Source organism: Rhododendron vialii, chromosome 11a (assembly GCF_030253575.1).
Source record: "Rhododendron vialii isolate Sample 1 chromosome 11a, ASM3025357v1".
Classification (NCBI taxonomy): Eukaryota; Viridiplantae; Streptophyta; class Magnoliopsida; order Ericales; family Ericaceae; genus Rhododendron; species Rhododendron vialii.
Window position 1 is genome coordinate 23306550 of NC_080567.1, and position 16923 is coordinate 23323472.

General features: G+C 37.8%; 1 protein-coding gene across 2 annotated transcripts; it reads right to left on the reverse strand.

Moving 5' to 3' along the window:
* Positions 1-7105: 7105 nt before the first annotated feature.
* On the reverse strand, positions 7106-13438 carry LOC131307325 (ethylene response sensor 1-like). Of its 2 annotated transcripts, XM_058333774.1 has the most exons (7): positions 13332-13438; positions 12836-12926; positions 9667-10596; positions 8521-8889; positions 8146-8412; positions 7682-7809; positions 7106-7519 (listed from the first exon to the last, which is right to left on the reverse strand). In XM_058333774.1, exons 3-7 carry the CDS (start codon positions 10570-10572, stop codon positions 7300-7302), a joined length of 1890 nt encoding a protein of 629 aa, XP_058189757.1. In that variant the 5' UTR covers positions 10573-10596; positions 12836-12926; positions 13332-13438; the 3' UTR covers positions 7106-7299. The 2 variants fall into 2 exon arrangements, with proteins under 2 accessions (XP_058189757.1, XP_058189756.1); XM_058333773.1 differs by lacking the exons at positions 12836-12926; positions 13332-13438 and adding an exon at positions 12300-12442.
* Between the last annotated feature and the right edge of the window lie 3485 nt (positions 13439-16923).

A 16923-nucleotide genomic window follows, 5' to 3' on the forward strand; every position in this document is an offset into this window, starting at 1 on the left:
AGAAAAAAAAATCTGAAAGTTACAGTTTTTTAAAATTATTTTTTGAAAACATTGTTGAGAGAGAGAGAGAGAGAGTGGAAGAGAGAAGGTTTTTGTGTAATGTTGGTGTATTTGATTGAGGGATAAAATTTGGTTATTGACAAAATATTGCTAGTTTTGATTATTGAAGAGCCAAAATTTGATGAGTTATTAAAAGGTTTCTAGGTTTGGTTATTCCAATGTGAGCACTTTTTTGATCCAACATTACTAACTTTAACAATTTTTTGTTTTGCTTATTCCACTGCTGCTCTAAAAATGACAATAGAACGGAGCCGAAAATTGAATGGGAGATTTGTAATTATGGTGTTTTTAAAATAAATTGGAAACTCCTACTACATAAATGAAAATAAAAAAGAAAATCAATTTTCTCTAGCTAGGACACTATCGCCCCATTTCAGAACGATAAATAAGTACTTATTTTTTAAGAAGGCAATTTCAAGCTCAAAAATCATGTGCTTACGCAAATAATTTTTCTATCACTATGGATCTTGTTTGATAGATCTCATTGAGATCTTTAATACGGTGCAAAAAAAATTGAAAAATTATTTTTTATTTACGTTATTTTTGAGTTTGAAAATGTGAAATAAGTACTTATTTTTTAAGAAGGTGTTCTGGAACGGGGCCTATAGACGATTGCCTTGAAAAAATCTACAGTTCCTTTCTTGCCAAAACAGAAAAGCTACGTGCACAGCAGCTGTGCACAGACCCCGTTTTCTCCCGCCTCGGGTCTCGCAAAAATGATCGGAGCCGCTCATTTTGTTTAAAATATGTCGTTTAAGGTCTCTGTAAAAAATGAGCTTCGTTTGATATCGTTAGAGGCGTTAACAAAACACCCAAAATCACTTCAGAATTTAGGCCTAATTTCTGAAGTGATTTTGGGTGTTTTGTTAACGCCTCTAATGATATCGAACGAAGCTCATTTTTTACAGAGACCTTAAACGACATATTTTGAACAAAATGAGCGGCTCCAATCATCTTTGCGCGACCCGAGGCGGGAGAAAACGAGATCTGTGCACAGCTGCTGTGTAGCAGCTGCTGTGCACGTAGCACTGCTCTTGCCAACAATAGTAGACAGCAGCCTAATCAAAGTCTTTCAAATTCTACAGTTCATTTCAAGCTGACACATATAAGTTAGCTTTTTAGATTATTCGCTTAAAAAAATCAAAATAAGTTATAAAAGTGTTTGTTATAGCTTTTTATAATTTGAACAAAAAAGTATAACCCGTTTTCTTGAATAAGCTTTCAAATAGCTTTTTATAAATGAAATGTCAAGATTGTCCTTAAAAATTGAATAAGAATGTAGTATTCACTTTAGGATTCTTTTGTCCATTCATGTTAAAATAAGCAAAAAAAAAAAAAGCTTCAAATTTGAGCTTAAAAATATATAGTTTTTGGGGTCAAATAAGTTAGAAAGGCCAAATAAATTATTATTCATAATTGATAGTATCAAACACCCTTCATTAGCTTTTTTTTAAGCATATAAGTTAAATAAGTTGGATTATAAGTGCTAGCAAACAGAGCCAATGTGTGGCTTTGTGATAAATTTGAAATGCAATATATAGGGCATTTTACCATCCTTGAAAAAGTAGCATAAGGAATTGGGATTCGTTTGGCCAAAGGTATGCCATTCTCTTGATATTGTCACCTCACAACAATGCAGTAATCTTCAGTTAAAGAGAGGCATGCCAAATGAGATTAAATTCTTTCCGGATGAGGTGGAAACCTCATGGTTTCCGTCATCCATTGTGGGTCCTACTGAGCATTCACTGCAGTAATCTGAACCGTTCATCTTGTTGGGCCCGAAAAGTTATTTGTCTATGACATCAAGAACTACATCAAAATTGAAATTTTGGTTTATAAAATCGACGATCATGGAAAGTTTAACTTAAAATACTAGTGAAGGAATCAGGCCGTCTGTTTTATAAACCAAAATTCAGTTTTTGATATAGCTATTGATGTCTGATCAAACTGATTTTTTGCGTAGACATATTAATTTGCAGGCCTTACAAGATAAACGGTTCGGATTATTACAAGAAATGCTCGGTAGGGCCCACAATGGACCGTGATGGTTTCCACCTCATCCGGACATAAAACATTCTCATACCAAATTGATTTTCTAATTTCTAATAATCGTTGCATGTTTTCCATACAATTACCTAAAATCGAGTCTTGAGTTTTATTTTTTTGTGTTAAAAAAAACCGTAGACTTTTAGTTCAACCGTCTCGTGGTCTTTAAGTGAAAGTCATTCAGATAGTACTCATATGATCCAAATCATTTATTTGTTCAATTGCTAGTTTTTCATTGTTCGTGCAAAAAATCAAGTTGTTCTAGTCCCAATAAATTGACTTCTATTAATAAAAAATTTGTTCTTCTTCGGAACGGAGATGGCACGTCTACCCCCATATACCTCCGCCCCCGACTGTGAAAAACTAATCCAAATAAAAGATCACCTAAAACAAAATGAATTAGGGTTGCGTTTAGTCGGACCGGGTCCTGATTATACATGTAGGGGGAAAAGAGTTTTTGCGTTGGGACACTGTGGAAAAAGCGGTGGAAAAAGCGGGTCCTGATCACCTAAAACAAAACTCTTATAGGAAAATTGAAAACGGTGGAAAAAGCGGTAAAAATTGAGCGATGAGCATATATTTTCTGTTAGATTTTTCTAGGTGACTGGTGCAGAGTTGAGAGTTCCGCAACACACACGGTTTCTAACAATTGTATGGGCAAGGTTGCATTGACGGTTAAAAGTAGTCGAACCAGTTGGTGGCCATGCAAGCTCAAAAGGAATTTCGCTGTTTACTTTAGACTAATTTTAAAAGACTTCTGACTTTTAGACTTGAAGAACGAATAGGCCTATGAATCATGTTTAGGGGCACGGAACTTTGGAGTTTTCTCTCTCCATAGAGATCTCAAGTTTGACTCCTTTTGTCTTTCAGCTCTTAGAGTTTGCTCTCTCCATGAAGATTTCAGGTTCGACTCCTTTTGTCTTCAGCTCTTAAAGTTACTGTACATCCACGAATAAAGGTATGAAACGACTCTCAAGGGGTAGGTAGGGATTAGTGTAAAATACGCACTACTAATCCGAGGCATCATACATTACCAAAAACACAAAAGCAAATTAACGGGTGTGTTCCTTGAGTAGTATTGGTGTGGGGTCATCAATATGGTTCAGATTCACGTTCAACCTTGTCCTAAGGGCAGTGAATATCTTCTCTAGAGTTTGGACCTACCGACCCAGGGCACCTTGGTGGGCCCAACACCCTCCAGTACCATATATGATATATTCATGTGTTATGTAATGAGCCTGGCCAAATAGTACTAGTAAATTTTATTAGTTCTAAAAAATGTTATGCTATTGTTTACGCCTCAATTTGGCCATCCAATCAAAGAATGCCACATAGAATTATCAATCGGGTATGGGTTTGCTTAACGGGTTAATAACATGAATCTTTAAACGATGGCGTCTGAGAAAGGATAAGCGGTTATTGATAGTTAAGTGACACTGTTTGAAATAAGAAGCAGGTGAAGATTTGAAAACAGACGGGATAGAGAAATGTGGCAAGTTTCAAGTGTAAGAAATATTTTAGGGTCCACCTAGTCACATGTGTGATTATAGTTAGTTGCCCACTTACATTATATGTAGTGGTGGTTTCAAAAGCTTTTGGTTTTCTACTATCTCCATAAGTGTGTTTCCATGATGGAGGAAAACTTATACGACATACATATTCACTTGCTTTTTTACTTTCCAAATTTCACAAAGAAAATGAAATAATATAAGTATTTTATGTTACTACAATTTTCTCATCTATTTTATATTCCAAGCAAGGTTTGCGTCCGTAATTAGGTTTATCTCAAAATGGTTAAGTATCATATCATATCATTGCCTTGCTTGATTAATCTTACGTTGCTCCATTATTTATGTTCATTTCACCAGAAATTTAAGATTAGAAAATACGGTAGTATCTTGATTGCTTTTTTGGTTTTTTACGAAAAAAAGGTAAATTCTTCAAAGGAAGAATAAGAAAGAAGATTGTATACAGAATGAAAACTCGAATTTATGAGAATAAATAAAATAAATTTTCTAACCTCAAAAGGTTGATTTTGTAAATACTAGCTATCTTTAAATTTTTAATTTTTAGAAGTAATTCGATTTATACAATCTCAAATTTGATGATGGAAATTAGTTTTTCTCTATCTTTTGGAAGGTAATGTTATTTAAAATTTTATTATTTGAGGCATGCTCTTTATATATAAGTTTTATATAATTTAATCCGCTAAAAGACAAAAAAAAATAAAAAATTCATTAATGGGGTGAGAATCATTTCATAATTTTCATTTGGGAAAACCCACTTGGTCCAGTTAGGTAATACTCCTATATCCGCCAAATATCAAAACAATAAAACTATTGGGGTACACTATTTGCTGTACAACAAATGTACACCGTGTTCTGTGAGATCCATTTTTGAATTCCATACAAATGATCGGAATCACTCTATTTGTTTAAAATACTGTTTTTTAAGGATATTTGTAAAAAATCAGATTGATCAATTCTACGTCCAATTTGCTGATAGAAAATTGAGCAAAGATTCAATCAAGCTCTTACCAATATCAAATTGAGCTGATTTTTTTTACAGAGACACTTAAAATAATGTTTTGAAAAATTGACTGGCTCTAATCATTTGCGTGATACCGTGACGTCCTCACGAAATGCGTATGGTGTGTACATGTGTTAGGGGTGAGCAAAATACCCGATAACCCGCGGGTCCAACCCGACCTGAAGGGTTTCGGGCGGCTCCGAACAAATACTTCAGTCAAGTACGGGCGGCCCGCCGGCCTTTTACCCGACCCGACCCCGTCCAATGGGTGGGCTAGCCCAGCCCGTAGTTTTCAATGGGCGGGCATTTTTGCTTGACCCGCTCGCGAGACCTGCCCGAAATACCCGCCTGAAACCCTGCCCATTAGCCCGAAATCCCACAAAACCCCTTTTTTTTTTCTATCCGCTTGCCTTGTTTGGATCAAGATTTGAAAATTTTTTCTCAACTCAAAAAACATTCATTACCCCTACTTTCAATCAATACTCTTCACTCATTATCCATATTTCCAATCATTATTCTCATTTCACTCTCTATCTATCTCAACTCATTACCCCTACTTCCAATCATTACTCTCATAAAAAAATTCTCAAAAACTCATCCAAACACAGCAGGTTTCTGTCCGTTGTCAACTTGTAACGGCTCTTTTGTAGAGATCAAAGGCCCAAGTTTAACGGACACACAGATCAACTTAGGCTGCGGACACACAGGATCAAATCAATTCTCAAACCCTAGATATAAATACTGCTGAATAGTCTGTGTTCATCACTTTCTCTCCTCTTCCTCCCATTCTCTCACAGTCCGATCCAAAACCCTACGCGAACAACCGGATCCCAACCCTACCCCTATCGAGCTCTATGAGATGAGAGCGACGTCCTTTGGTCCTCCTCCTCCTCCTCGTCTGCCGCAAGCCCGCTCTGAACCGCACGATTCAAGTCTCTCAAGCACTCAACTCTCAAGCACCGAAATTTTCCATTGTTCTCTCCTGATCTGTAACTGATTTTCTTTCTTTCAATTTGTATTTGCATTTTCGTACTTATTAGTTGTTATTTAGTCTTTTTTATTTAGTATAGCTGATCATCAATTTCCTATAAACGTAGAGGAAGAAAATGAGATAAATGAACTTGAATCTATAGGATCACCAACATCTCCCAGTTTTTCTACTCTACCCGGTTCATCTTCTGCAAATCCTAAAGAATCTAAAGATAAATCTGTTGTGTGAAAATTTTTTAAACATGAAAAAGTTGTTGATGGAGTTACCTTTGACAAAGCCAAACAGTAGGTAGTTCAAACGATGGAACTAGTCATTTGAAAAGACACCATCAATCTTGTCTTAAAAGACGTGGAAATCAAGTAAACATTAGAACTCAAATGCAATTAGGTAAAGACACCGAAGGAACAAGGGCATGTTTTAATTTGACCAGTCAGTTGCTCGTCAGGAAATTACCGTTGGATTGTCAGATTGCCCGAATTTCTGAAAATTTGCCTGAGATGGTCTGTTAAATGAACTTGACAAAGATGCATCCAAAATCTTTCCTTTTCTGTTGCTGCTGTAGGGGCTTAGCGCATGTTTTCATAACATAAAATGATTACTTTCCGCTGATTGTTTAGTTTCTTTCTTCCCGGTGATGGTAAAGAGAGTTCGAAAATACATCTGCCTCCATTTATGTACATGGTGTACGATTCCATCCCAAGTGCATTGGATTCTTGTTTTTAATTTTTTTTTTTGCTACTTTCAACTTTCTGCAAGGCGTTTACTTCAATCTTCATTGATTGTCAAACGAAATGTAGGTATCTGACCATATATGCAGCTTTCGTTTTTCCTCGTCTTAAAGAAAAATGAGCATAGCACTTTTCGTGTGTTTGGTAGAAGAGTACTGCAGAACGATGAAAAATTAGAAGAGTACTGCACCCCGAATACATTCTTGTTTGTAGATGCACCCAATGATTTCTCATGCGCACTTTAGATCTTGCTATTGTATGTTAAAAGAATTGGTTTTATGCAGGCAAACCAGAGGATCCTCGATGCAGTTGCAACACACGACTAGAGGTCCCACCGGAACGAGTCATATCTAATTTGGCGAACTGCGGTAGCACAAGTGCTTCATCCATTCCATTCCATTGGCACTTGACGAAGCTGTACGAGGTGGGAAGGTAAAACCGGGCGACACCATTGCAACTGCAGGTTTCGGTGCTGGTCTTACTTGGGGATCCGCAATTGTTAGATGGGGATGGATGACACCTTTCCTTCTCTACTCACTACAGAAGACAAAATTAGAGTCGCTTACGTAAGCTTCAGTTATTTCCGAGGCTGTAAAACACCATCTTCTCCAGCTTTCTTTTGCTTGTTCAGGTTTTGTCACCTATAAACTTTTCGAACCATCAATTCTCCCAGCAGTACTTGATCATACTTCATGTTTTACATTTCTTTAGCAGATGATTACGTTTAAGTGAATACTGAAAGATATCAGAATGAAGTAGAGATGCAAGTGTAGCCCTTTAGGATAGTATACGGTGGGTTTGCCAGCCATATGTCCTACACCAATACATAAAATGTCACTGAAAACTTAGTTCTACCGATCTCGGGGAATGACTTCTTGGCTTCTGATCAGTTCCGCCTTGAAACACGCAAGACAAATGATGCTAGAAAGTCAACCTAGTTTGAGTCTAAAGACTCCTCTGATAACGAGGGAGTTCTTTAGCAAATAGGTTACGTCCAATGACATTTGCGCTCCCTTGATCTGTTCTACCGACAACTGCAACCTCCAGCATTGTTGATTCATTGGGATTGTTGCAGATTCCAAGTTTAGCAAGGAATGAAACTGTTGTACCCTTGTCCAACCCCTCGCTTTCAATCCAAATGTGACCCCCCATTAGATTTATAAACCTGATTCCATCGTTTCAAAAATGTCACGTAAACAGAGTCAGACAATCTAAATAAAGAAGTCACTCAATACTCCATGCTATTTTAAGACATCATGATGACTGCGATCAGTCATTCTGATACATATCATATGATGGAATTACTAATCTAGACTCGAGTAAATACCGTTTGCAAATGGCGAGCCCAAGACCAGCCCCATTATTATTTCGGTTTGATCCACTTTGAGACTGAGCAAATTTAGTAAAACAGAGAGCAATATCTTGTGGGAGAATTCCGCAACCAGAATCCTTAACCTGCAAAAGAAACTATCCAGTGAAGAGTTCTAATTCCCCACCAGTAACTGCTAAAAGATATGGAGTCGACAGAGTGGAGTCGACAGAGTAAAGCCCGCATAATGCAGGAAATATGAAATTCGGTTCTACTTTTGTAGTGTCTTTCTTTCTGTAGTCCATTGCCAAACTTCATACCACATTAAACAAGTTGAAAGGTCAGCCTTGCAATCTCCAAGCAAAATGCCTGAGTTTGCACTATAAATGGTTGCACTTCAAGGAAGACCAATTTATATTGCCATATCATCCCTTGAAAAGATACTTGAAATTTAGCCAGTGAAAGAGAAGAGAGAACTCAACCTGCACTCTTAAGAAGAAGTAGCCATCACTTGACACAGGATAAAACTCAGGAGCTCGCCAGTCTCTCAAAGACTCTGGTTTTGCAATCGAAGCCACAACTGAGACATAACCCTTCTTTGTGAACTTCACAGCATTACCCACAATATTTATGATTGTTTGTATCACTCGTTTCTCATCACCCATAGCATATACAGGTAAATCCGGGGCCAAAATAAGTGTCAAGGATAACTTCTTTACAGATGCAATAGGCTTTATCAAATTGATGGCCTATAAAAACAAAACAAAAGCCAACAATATTTAGCAGTGTCATAGGTATTCAGGTTAACCTGTCAGTTGCTAAATGAAACATAATTCCAAAGTAACTAGGGGAAGTACCTGTCTGAAAACTTCATGAAGATTGAACACCTCAGCATCTAATTTTAGGCTACCATCTTCAAGCCTAGAAAGATCTAACACATCGTTAATAAGGGTTGCAAGCAGGTTGCTACTCTTGAGTATAGTCTCTATCATAACCCTTTGATCTGGAGTTAGTTCTGTTTCCAAAAGAAGTGAAGATAAAGAGATAATTGCATGCATGGGTGTCCTCATTTCATGGTTCATGACAGCGAGGAAATCATTGCGAGCACGGATAGCCAGCTCTGCTTCTTGTCGAGCCAAATCTAGAGCAACATTCTGCTCCATGAGCTGATCACGGGCCCTCATAGACTCTTCTAAAATTGCAGCATGAGAAAGAGCAACGGCAACCTGTATATATGAAAACAGTACATTGAGCACAAGAAAAATCATGTAGTCATTGATGTTTCCGTGTCCATCCAAGGTAACCAAAGAAGTTTTATAACCCAACAGTGACTGGAAAAAATTACTGTCTACAGGAATAAAAACCTGATATATTGAAGGGAATAAATCTAATCCAACAACTGACTAACAAGACTTTGTGCTTGTATGACAAAAACTATTTCTAGTTCATCCACAGGGTGAATTCCAGTAACTTTCTCTAAGGTAGTAACAAATGCACAAGAACTGAGGGTGAGGTGAAACAGTAAGTAAATGCATAGACATACGTGTAATCTATGGTTTATGAAGGAATAGAGTAACTTCAACAAATAAAACTCAATATTGAGCAGGCAGAGAATAAAGGAAACGCAAAACAGGGTCTAAAAACTAAGAAAGCATGATGCACTGTTCATTTCCCACCTAATCATGCGTACAGTTTTAGGAAAGACCGAATGAATCTTTTAGCGGAGTGTCACGGGAAACTGAACAGCTGAAGTAAAAGCAAGTAACGAGGGCGAGAAACACGTGATTGAATTTGTCCAATATTGCACAGGCATTGAAAAGTGAACCACAGACAAGGGGAAAGCCAATTATGCTTTCATTTCAAGCAAAACACTATTACAGGCTTAAGGCTATAGTAGGTTGAGGTTGAATGCTAGCCGCTTAAAATACAGGATACAATAATAGTTTTCAAAATCAGAAGGCAATCAAAAGGCAACAAATGGCAAGGATAAAGGTAATAAGAACCTGGTCGGCAACAACTTCCACAAGTTCCAACTCATGGTCGCGCCATTTTCTGATTCCGTCCATAGGGAGAATCAAAACCATCACAGCATAGCTTTTTGCAGAGAGGTCAGGCCAATCATTAATTTGGAAATTCGAAAGATGCAAAAGAGGCACCCGAACGGCAACCACTTCCGGTGGTACAAATCTTCCCACAGGAGGTCTAATCCTTGCCAATGGACACGAATGTGGAATACGTATTGCTTGAGCACTATTAAAAACTTCATTGACTATGGGAATATTGATTGGTACAGAAGATCCAACAGGTATTATATTGCTTAGTGCATGAGATAGTTGAAGATTTAACCCTGTTCGTGATGGCATCCACAATGCACATTCTTCCAGGTCTAAAGTCCTACCCAACTCCACAAGAGTAGTTTTTAGTATAGTGTGTCTGTCGAGTGTGCTTCTAATTTCATGGGTAAGCATTCTCACATGCCTTCCAGTTTCTTCTTGAGACATAATAAGGCCCATCTCCCTGTCCAGCTCTTCAGCCTTGTTCTTCAAAAATAGTTCCCGTGTTTTCACACTCAGAAGATCAGGAATAATATGCACAAGCATTAGAGCTGTTGCACATGACACAACAGCTGTAGCAAGTTTTGCTATAGTCATCACAACAGCAACAGTTTTCGAGTGCATAGAGAATGTCCACAGATTTATGAAGTGGGTCGCTCCACAAAGAACAATAAAAGCACCAAACTGCATCAGGACCCATCTATATGGGAAGAACGCTGATTTTTGAACAAAATAAATGAGCTCCAAGGGAATTGAGAAGTACGCAACGGCAATAAAGAAGTCTGATATATACTGATATTTCACCAGAAGCTCATCAGCAGGCCATTGAGTCTCAATGCAATCACATGACTCCATTTCCAGTAGTAGGCCAGCAAAGATCTGAGAAACATGAGAATGATTAATTAGTTCCAGCATCCCAGCCTAATTCACAAATTAGATGTGAAAACCCTTGCTAAAAGAGGTGGCTTCATGGTTGAAAGAATTGCTACCAAAAGAGGTTTATTTAAACAAGATTGAACCCCACAAGACCCCCATTCCAGACCATGAGAATGTGGGTTGGAAGAACACAATTCGAAAATCAGGCAAAATTATCCAAGCCAAAAAAGCGGTGGACAACTTCTTTTATGTCAAGGGGGTAGATACACACACACACACACACACACACAAATAAAGGGCTGTTGATTGAGCTGAAATCATTGGCTTAGATGATATGGTCATGGTTTTGCAGAGAAGGCAACCACCATTGGAAAAATCCCTTCTCTCTCTACTTGTAAGTCTCAATCATTTGAATTCAATTTCTAATAAGTGCTTAAAACAGCACATTCAACAGAAAATCAAACCCACAGAAATGCTTAAAACAATACATGCAACCCAAAATCAATCCAAGATCGACAACACGAGTCCATAAACCACAAAGAAATAATCGAAACATCCAAACACCACACACGGCTGTAGAAAGCGAAAACAAGAGAATAACATGCAAGAAGAAGCAGGAACAGAACTGATACACAAAAGCATCCATGGAAGCACAAACTAAGAACACAAATCCAACCCAAAGACAGCATATAAAGAAACCAGGAAATGAAAACCCATGACAAGAATCACAAGATATAAACTGCAGACACCAAGAAAGACCAGCGAACAACCTTTTTGATTTGGTGTTCTGATGTGTCCAGGTGTTATAATTTTCTTTTTCAATTTTATTTCTTTTTCACTTCCAATGTGGGAGCTTGAAGTTCGGCATTATCATCCACGTTTAACAATAAATCCAAACCACCCCCACCATCGCCGAACATCCACCACCAAATAACCACCGCTACACCACCTCAACAGCCACAAACCACAATTCAAACCCCAAGAACCCTCCAATTTCGAATCTCAGAACCCTATGGAGCACGGGTACGGAAAACGGAAAAACCCCAAAAAAGTAGGGTACGGGTACGGCGGGGGTACGGCGAATATTTATATAATTTTCTTCTATTTGGTACCCCCTTCACCCCTTTTAATTAATTTAGTCACATGATCCCATAGGGGAGCATTCTCATCGTGATCAACAGGTTTACTAGTAGCACTACCAGTTGAACTTGAACCCATACAGCTCATTGAACTCATCTCCCTATGAATTATGAAATAATCAGTGTATCAAAAAAAATCAGTACAAAAAAAAAAAAAAAAAAAAATCAGTACCCCTTTTCCCATGATTTGTTTACCATTTGAGCCTTATTTTCCTATTATGTTGGATAATAGATTCAAGCAATTTAAAGGAAGGGATTCAGAATAACCAAAATATTTACTCATTGCTGTGAAAAAAAAGGTGAAATGTGACTGCAAACTCTGATTCAACATTTCAAATCCTAAAAAATCCTAAAATTGCAAAATTGTTCTCATTGAATAATACTGGCAAATCCAATCGTTTATATTTCTGATGATAACTCGGGATCTGGTCCAAACAGAGCCTTACACTTGAAAAGCAACAAAAGGAATTGAGCGAAAGAGAGAGGAGAGTCCGAGAGACAGATGAAGAGAGAGAAGAGACAGAGAGAAAGAGACGAAGAGAGAGACAGAGAGAGAAGAGAACTTACGGTTTTCCGATTTGAAGCCCTAGATCTCCTGATCTCCAAGATCGGTCATCGCTGCCTCTTCTTTTTTTTTTTTTTTGGGGATCGCTGAGTAAACGTGTATATAGTCAAAAGACACACAAATTACACAATAAACCCATATTTTATAATTATTTACAAACAATTCCTGAAATTTTGGAAAAAAATCATTTTGGGCTAAAAACGTACCCCTACATACCCAAAATTATCAAATGTATCTGATCCAATTTTGCCGTACCCGGTACGTTTTTGTCATACCCATACCCGATACGCGTACAACGACATTTCTGGAATACCCGTACTTCATAATCAAAACCCCAATATCAGAAATCCCTAAATTCGAAATTAAAGCCCTAACCTGAATCCCCTAATCCAAAGCAAGGGAATCTAAAACCATTACCTCTGTAACAGTCCATCATGCCATAAAAAAACTCTAAATGGTGAAGGGAGCTAAATTGTGGGTATAGGGGGGAAAAATCAAAACAGAAAGAAAATGAAAAACTTCGCAATATGAATCAAACCCACCATTAATCGAGTCCAGTACACTAGCGACGTATGGATATGGAGACCGCGACACACCCCCTTTGAACAGCAAATCAGAAACAGAGAACCCTGCAATTGTTTCAAAAAATATGTTTAATCGGAACGTAGATCTACATAAATACATTACAGAGTTCAGCAATCCATATGTACCAAATTAAAAAAAAACACAAATAAAAATTAGATTTTTACATGAATTAACTCGGCGTGTAACCAAAATTAAGGGTTTGGGTCAAAATTAGGGCTTCTTACTCGCACAATCAATTATTCTAAGAAAGACCCAGAAACATATGAGATCTGTTGCTACAAGTAGAGGCTCAAAGATCGATCTTCATTTTATTCGCAACTTCGAGATACAGAGCTCAACAATCCATATATATCAAATAAAAAATTAACACATAAAAATTAGATCTTTACATGAATTAACTCAATACGTAACTAGAAAAAGGGGTTTTGGTCAAAATTAAGGCTTCTTACTTGCACAATCAGGGATTCTGAGAAAGACCCAGAAACATATGAGATCTATTGCTACAAACAGAGGCTCAAAGATCGACCTTCATCTCTTTCGCAGCTTCGAGAGATCTACAGAGAGAGAGAGAGAGAGAGAGAGAGAGAGAGCAGAGAAGAGACGTGATCTGGTCTCGAATGGCCTTTCATGCGAAACGTCGTGGAAGAAAGATCGATGGACCGAGAGAGATATTAATGCTACACGACTGAAGAGTGAGAAGTGAGAATAGAACTTGGCATGCGAGAATAGAACCCAGCCAAATTGTAAATTGCCCGAAATCATGGGGCAAAATTGTCCAAAATCGAGAACTTGACATGCCCTGGGCAATTGGTACTAAAATTGGTGAAATTAAAGGGTAAATTGGTCCCAAATTAAAAAATGAACACCAAAATCCTCATTATTACTTCTCGGTTGGAAATTTCACAAAGAAAATAAAATAATATAGGTATTTTATGTTACTATAATTTTCTTGTATTGTATCATATCCTATCATTGCCTTGCTTGATTGATTTTACGTTGCTCCATTATTTATGTACATTTCACCAAAAATTTAAGATTAGATAATACGGTAAATTGCTTTTTGGATTTTTACAAAAAATAGGTAAATTCTTCAAAGGAAGAACAAAAAAGAAGATTGTATACACAAAGAAAACTCGAATTTATGAGAGAATAAATAAAATAAAATTTCTAACCTCAAAAGGTTGATTTTGTAAATACTAGCTATCTTTAAATTTCTAATTTTTAGAAGTAATTCGATTTATACAATCTCAATTTGATGATGGAACTTATTTTTTCTCTATCTTTTGGAAGATAATGTTATTTAAAATTTTATTATTTGAAGCATGCTCTTTATATAAAAGTTTTATATAATTTTATACACTAAAAGACAAAAAAAAATCATCAATGGGGTGTGAATCATTTCCGATAATTTTCATTTGGGAAAACCCACTTGTTCTAATTAGGTAATACTCCTATATCCGCCAAATACCCAAACAATAGAACTATTAGGGTACACTATTTGTTGTACAACAAATGTACACCGTGTTCTGTGAGATCCATTTTCGGATTCCATACAAATTATCGGAATCGCTCTATTTGTTTAAAATACTTTTTTTAAGGATCTTTGTAAAACAATCAGCTTGATCAATTCTACGTCGAATTTGCTCATAGAAAATTGAGCAAAGATTCGATCAAACTCTTACCAACATCAAATTGAGCTGATTTTTTTACAGAGACCCTTAAAATAATGTTTTGAAAAATTGACCGGCTCCAATCATTTGCGAGATACCGCGATGTGGATCTCACGAAATGCGTATGGTGTGTACGTGTAATAGGGGTGAGCAAAATACCCGATAACCCGCGGCTCCGACCCAACCCGAAGGGTTTCAGGCGGCTCCAAACAAGTACTTCGGTCGGGTATAGGTAAGGGTCATCATTTAGCCCGAAGGCCCGCAACCCGCCCGTCCCGCTGGCCTTTTACCCGACCCGAGCTCATAATTTTCAATAGGCGGGCTTGGGCCAAGATATTTTTGCTTGACGCGCCCGCGAGGCCCGATACCCGCCTGACATCCCGCCCATTACCCCGAAATCCCACAAACCCTTTTTTTTCCATTCGTTTGCCTTGTTTCGATCAAGATTTGGAAATTTTTTCTCAATTCAAAAAACACTTATTACCCCTACTTCCAATCATTACTCTCCACTCATTACCCCTATTTTGAATCATTATTGTCATTTCTCTCTCTATCTATCTCCACTCATTACCCATACTTCCAATTATTACTCTCATTAAAAAAATTTCAAAAATTCATCCAAACACAGCAGGTTTCTGCCCATTGTCAACTTATAACGGTTCTTTTGTAGAGATCAAAGGCTCATGTTTAATGGACTCATAGATCAACTTAAGCTGCAGACACGCAGAATCAAATCAATTCTCAAACCCTAGATATAAATACTGCTGAATAGTCTGTGTTCATCACTTTCTCTCCTTTTCCTCTCATTCTCTCACAATCAAATCCAAAACCCTACGCGAACAGCCCGATCTCAACCCCACCCCTTTCGAGCTCGACGAGACGAGAGCGACATCCTCTAGCCCTCCTCCTCTACCTCGTCCGCCGCAAGCCCGCTCTGAACTGCCTTATTCAAGTCTTTCAAGCACTCAACTCTCAAGCACCGAAATTTCCACTGTTCTCTCCGGATCTGTAACGGATTTTCTTTTTTTCAATTTGTATTTGTATTTTCGTACTTATTAGTTATTATTTAGTATGGCTGATCATCAATTTCCTATAAACGTAGAGGAAGAAAATGAGATAAATGAATTTGAATCTATAGGATCACCAACATCTCCCAATTTTTCTACTCTACCTGGTTCATCTTATGCAAATCCTAAAGAATCTAAAGATAAATCTGTTGTGTGGAAGTTTTTTAAACGTGAAAAAGTTGATAGTGTTACCTTTGACAAAACCAGACATTATTTATGTGGTGATTGCTTACTGGTAGTTCAAACGATGGAACTAGTCATTTGAAAAAACACCATCAATCTTGTCTTAGAAGACGTGGAAATCAAGTAGACATTAGAACACAAATGCAATTAGATAAAGACACTGAAGGAACGATGGCATGTTTTAATTTTGACCAGTCAGTTGCTCGTCGGGAAGTTGTAGATACATGGTTAGAGCGGAATTACCTTCTACTTTTGTTGAAAATAATAATTTTACCTGAATGGTACAAAGAGGTTTAAATCCCCAATATGCTAGCTTTTCTGCATCAACTGCTAAAAGAGATGTTATAAAATATTTTAATCAATATAGTGATAATTTGTTATCTTATTAAAAAACTGATGATGACCCTTAGGTACGGGTTGATTTTTTGCATCAACTGCATCAATTGCCCGATGATGACCCTTGGGTACGGCTAATTTTCATTAAAAAATTGATTTCGGTTCAAGTTATTCTGCATTCTGCACGTCGGGTCCGATCCGACTCGACCATTTTATATACATATATTATGCCCTAGGTATAAAAAAGGAAATACCATGCCCCATTCTCCAGATCTGGAGTACACCTATACTCCAGCCGCACAATCCCTCATGTCCAGTTCCACCTCCGGCCATTTGCCCTGAGCCTCCATTCCATTCCAAACGAAAGGCACACCATTGTGGCATCGCCTCCACCGTGAGCCTCCCTCTCCATCATCTCTCTCTCTCAATTTTTTCTGGGTTTTGCACTTTTTGCGATTTTTCATGTTGTGTTTGGTCGAGATTGAGTTTTGATTTGTTCTGAGTCTTTTGCTTCTGAATTCTGAGTTTCGTTTGGCCTAGCCTGACGGCCCTGACCCAACCCGACCAAAATACTCAGTTTTTCGAACGATTTTTACAAGACCTCGGTTCAGTGGCGAGTCCTCAAAAGCTCTACCCGATGTAGTCGGGTCGGTTGACGGGTTCGGTGCAAAACCGCCCCGCCCCGTGCCCACCCTTAGTAATGTGCATATAAATTGAATTGGGTCGCTACGCCTCCCTTCTTTGATGTCATTTGGCTTTGATTTGGGGGCACAGTTCTACAACAA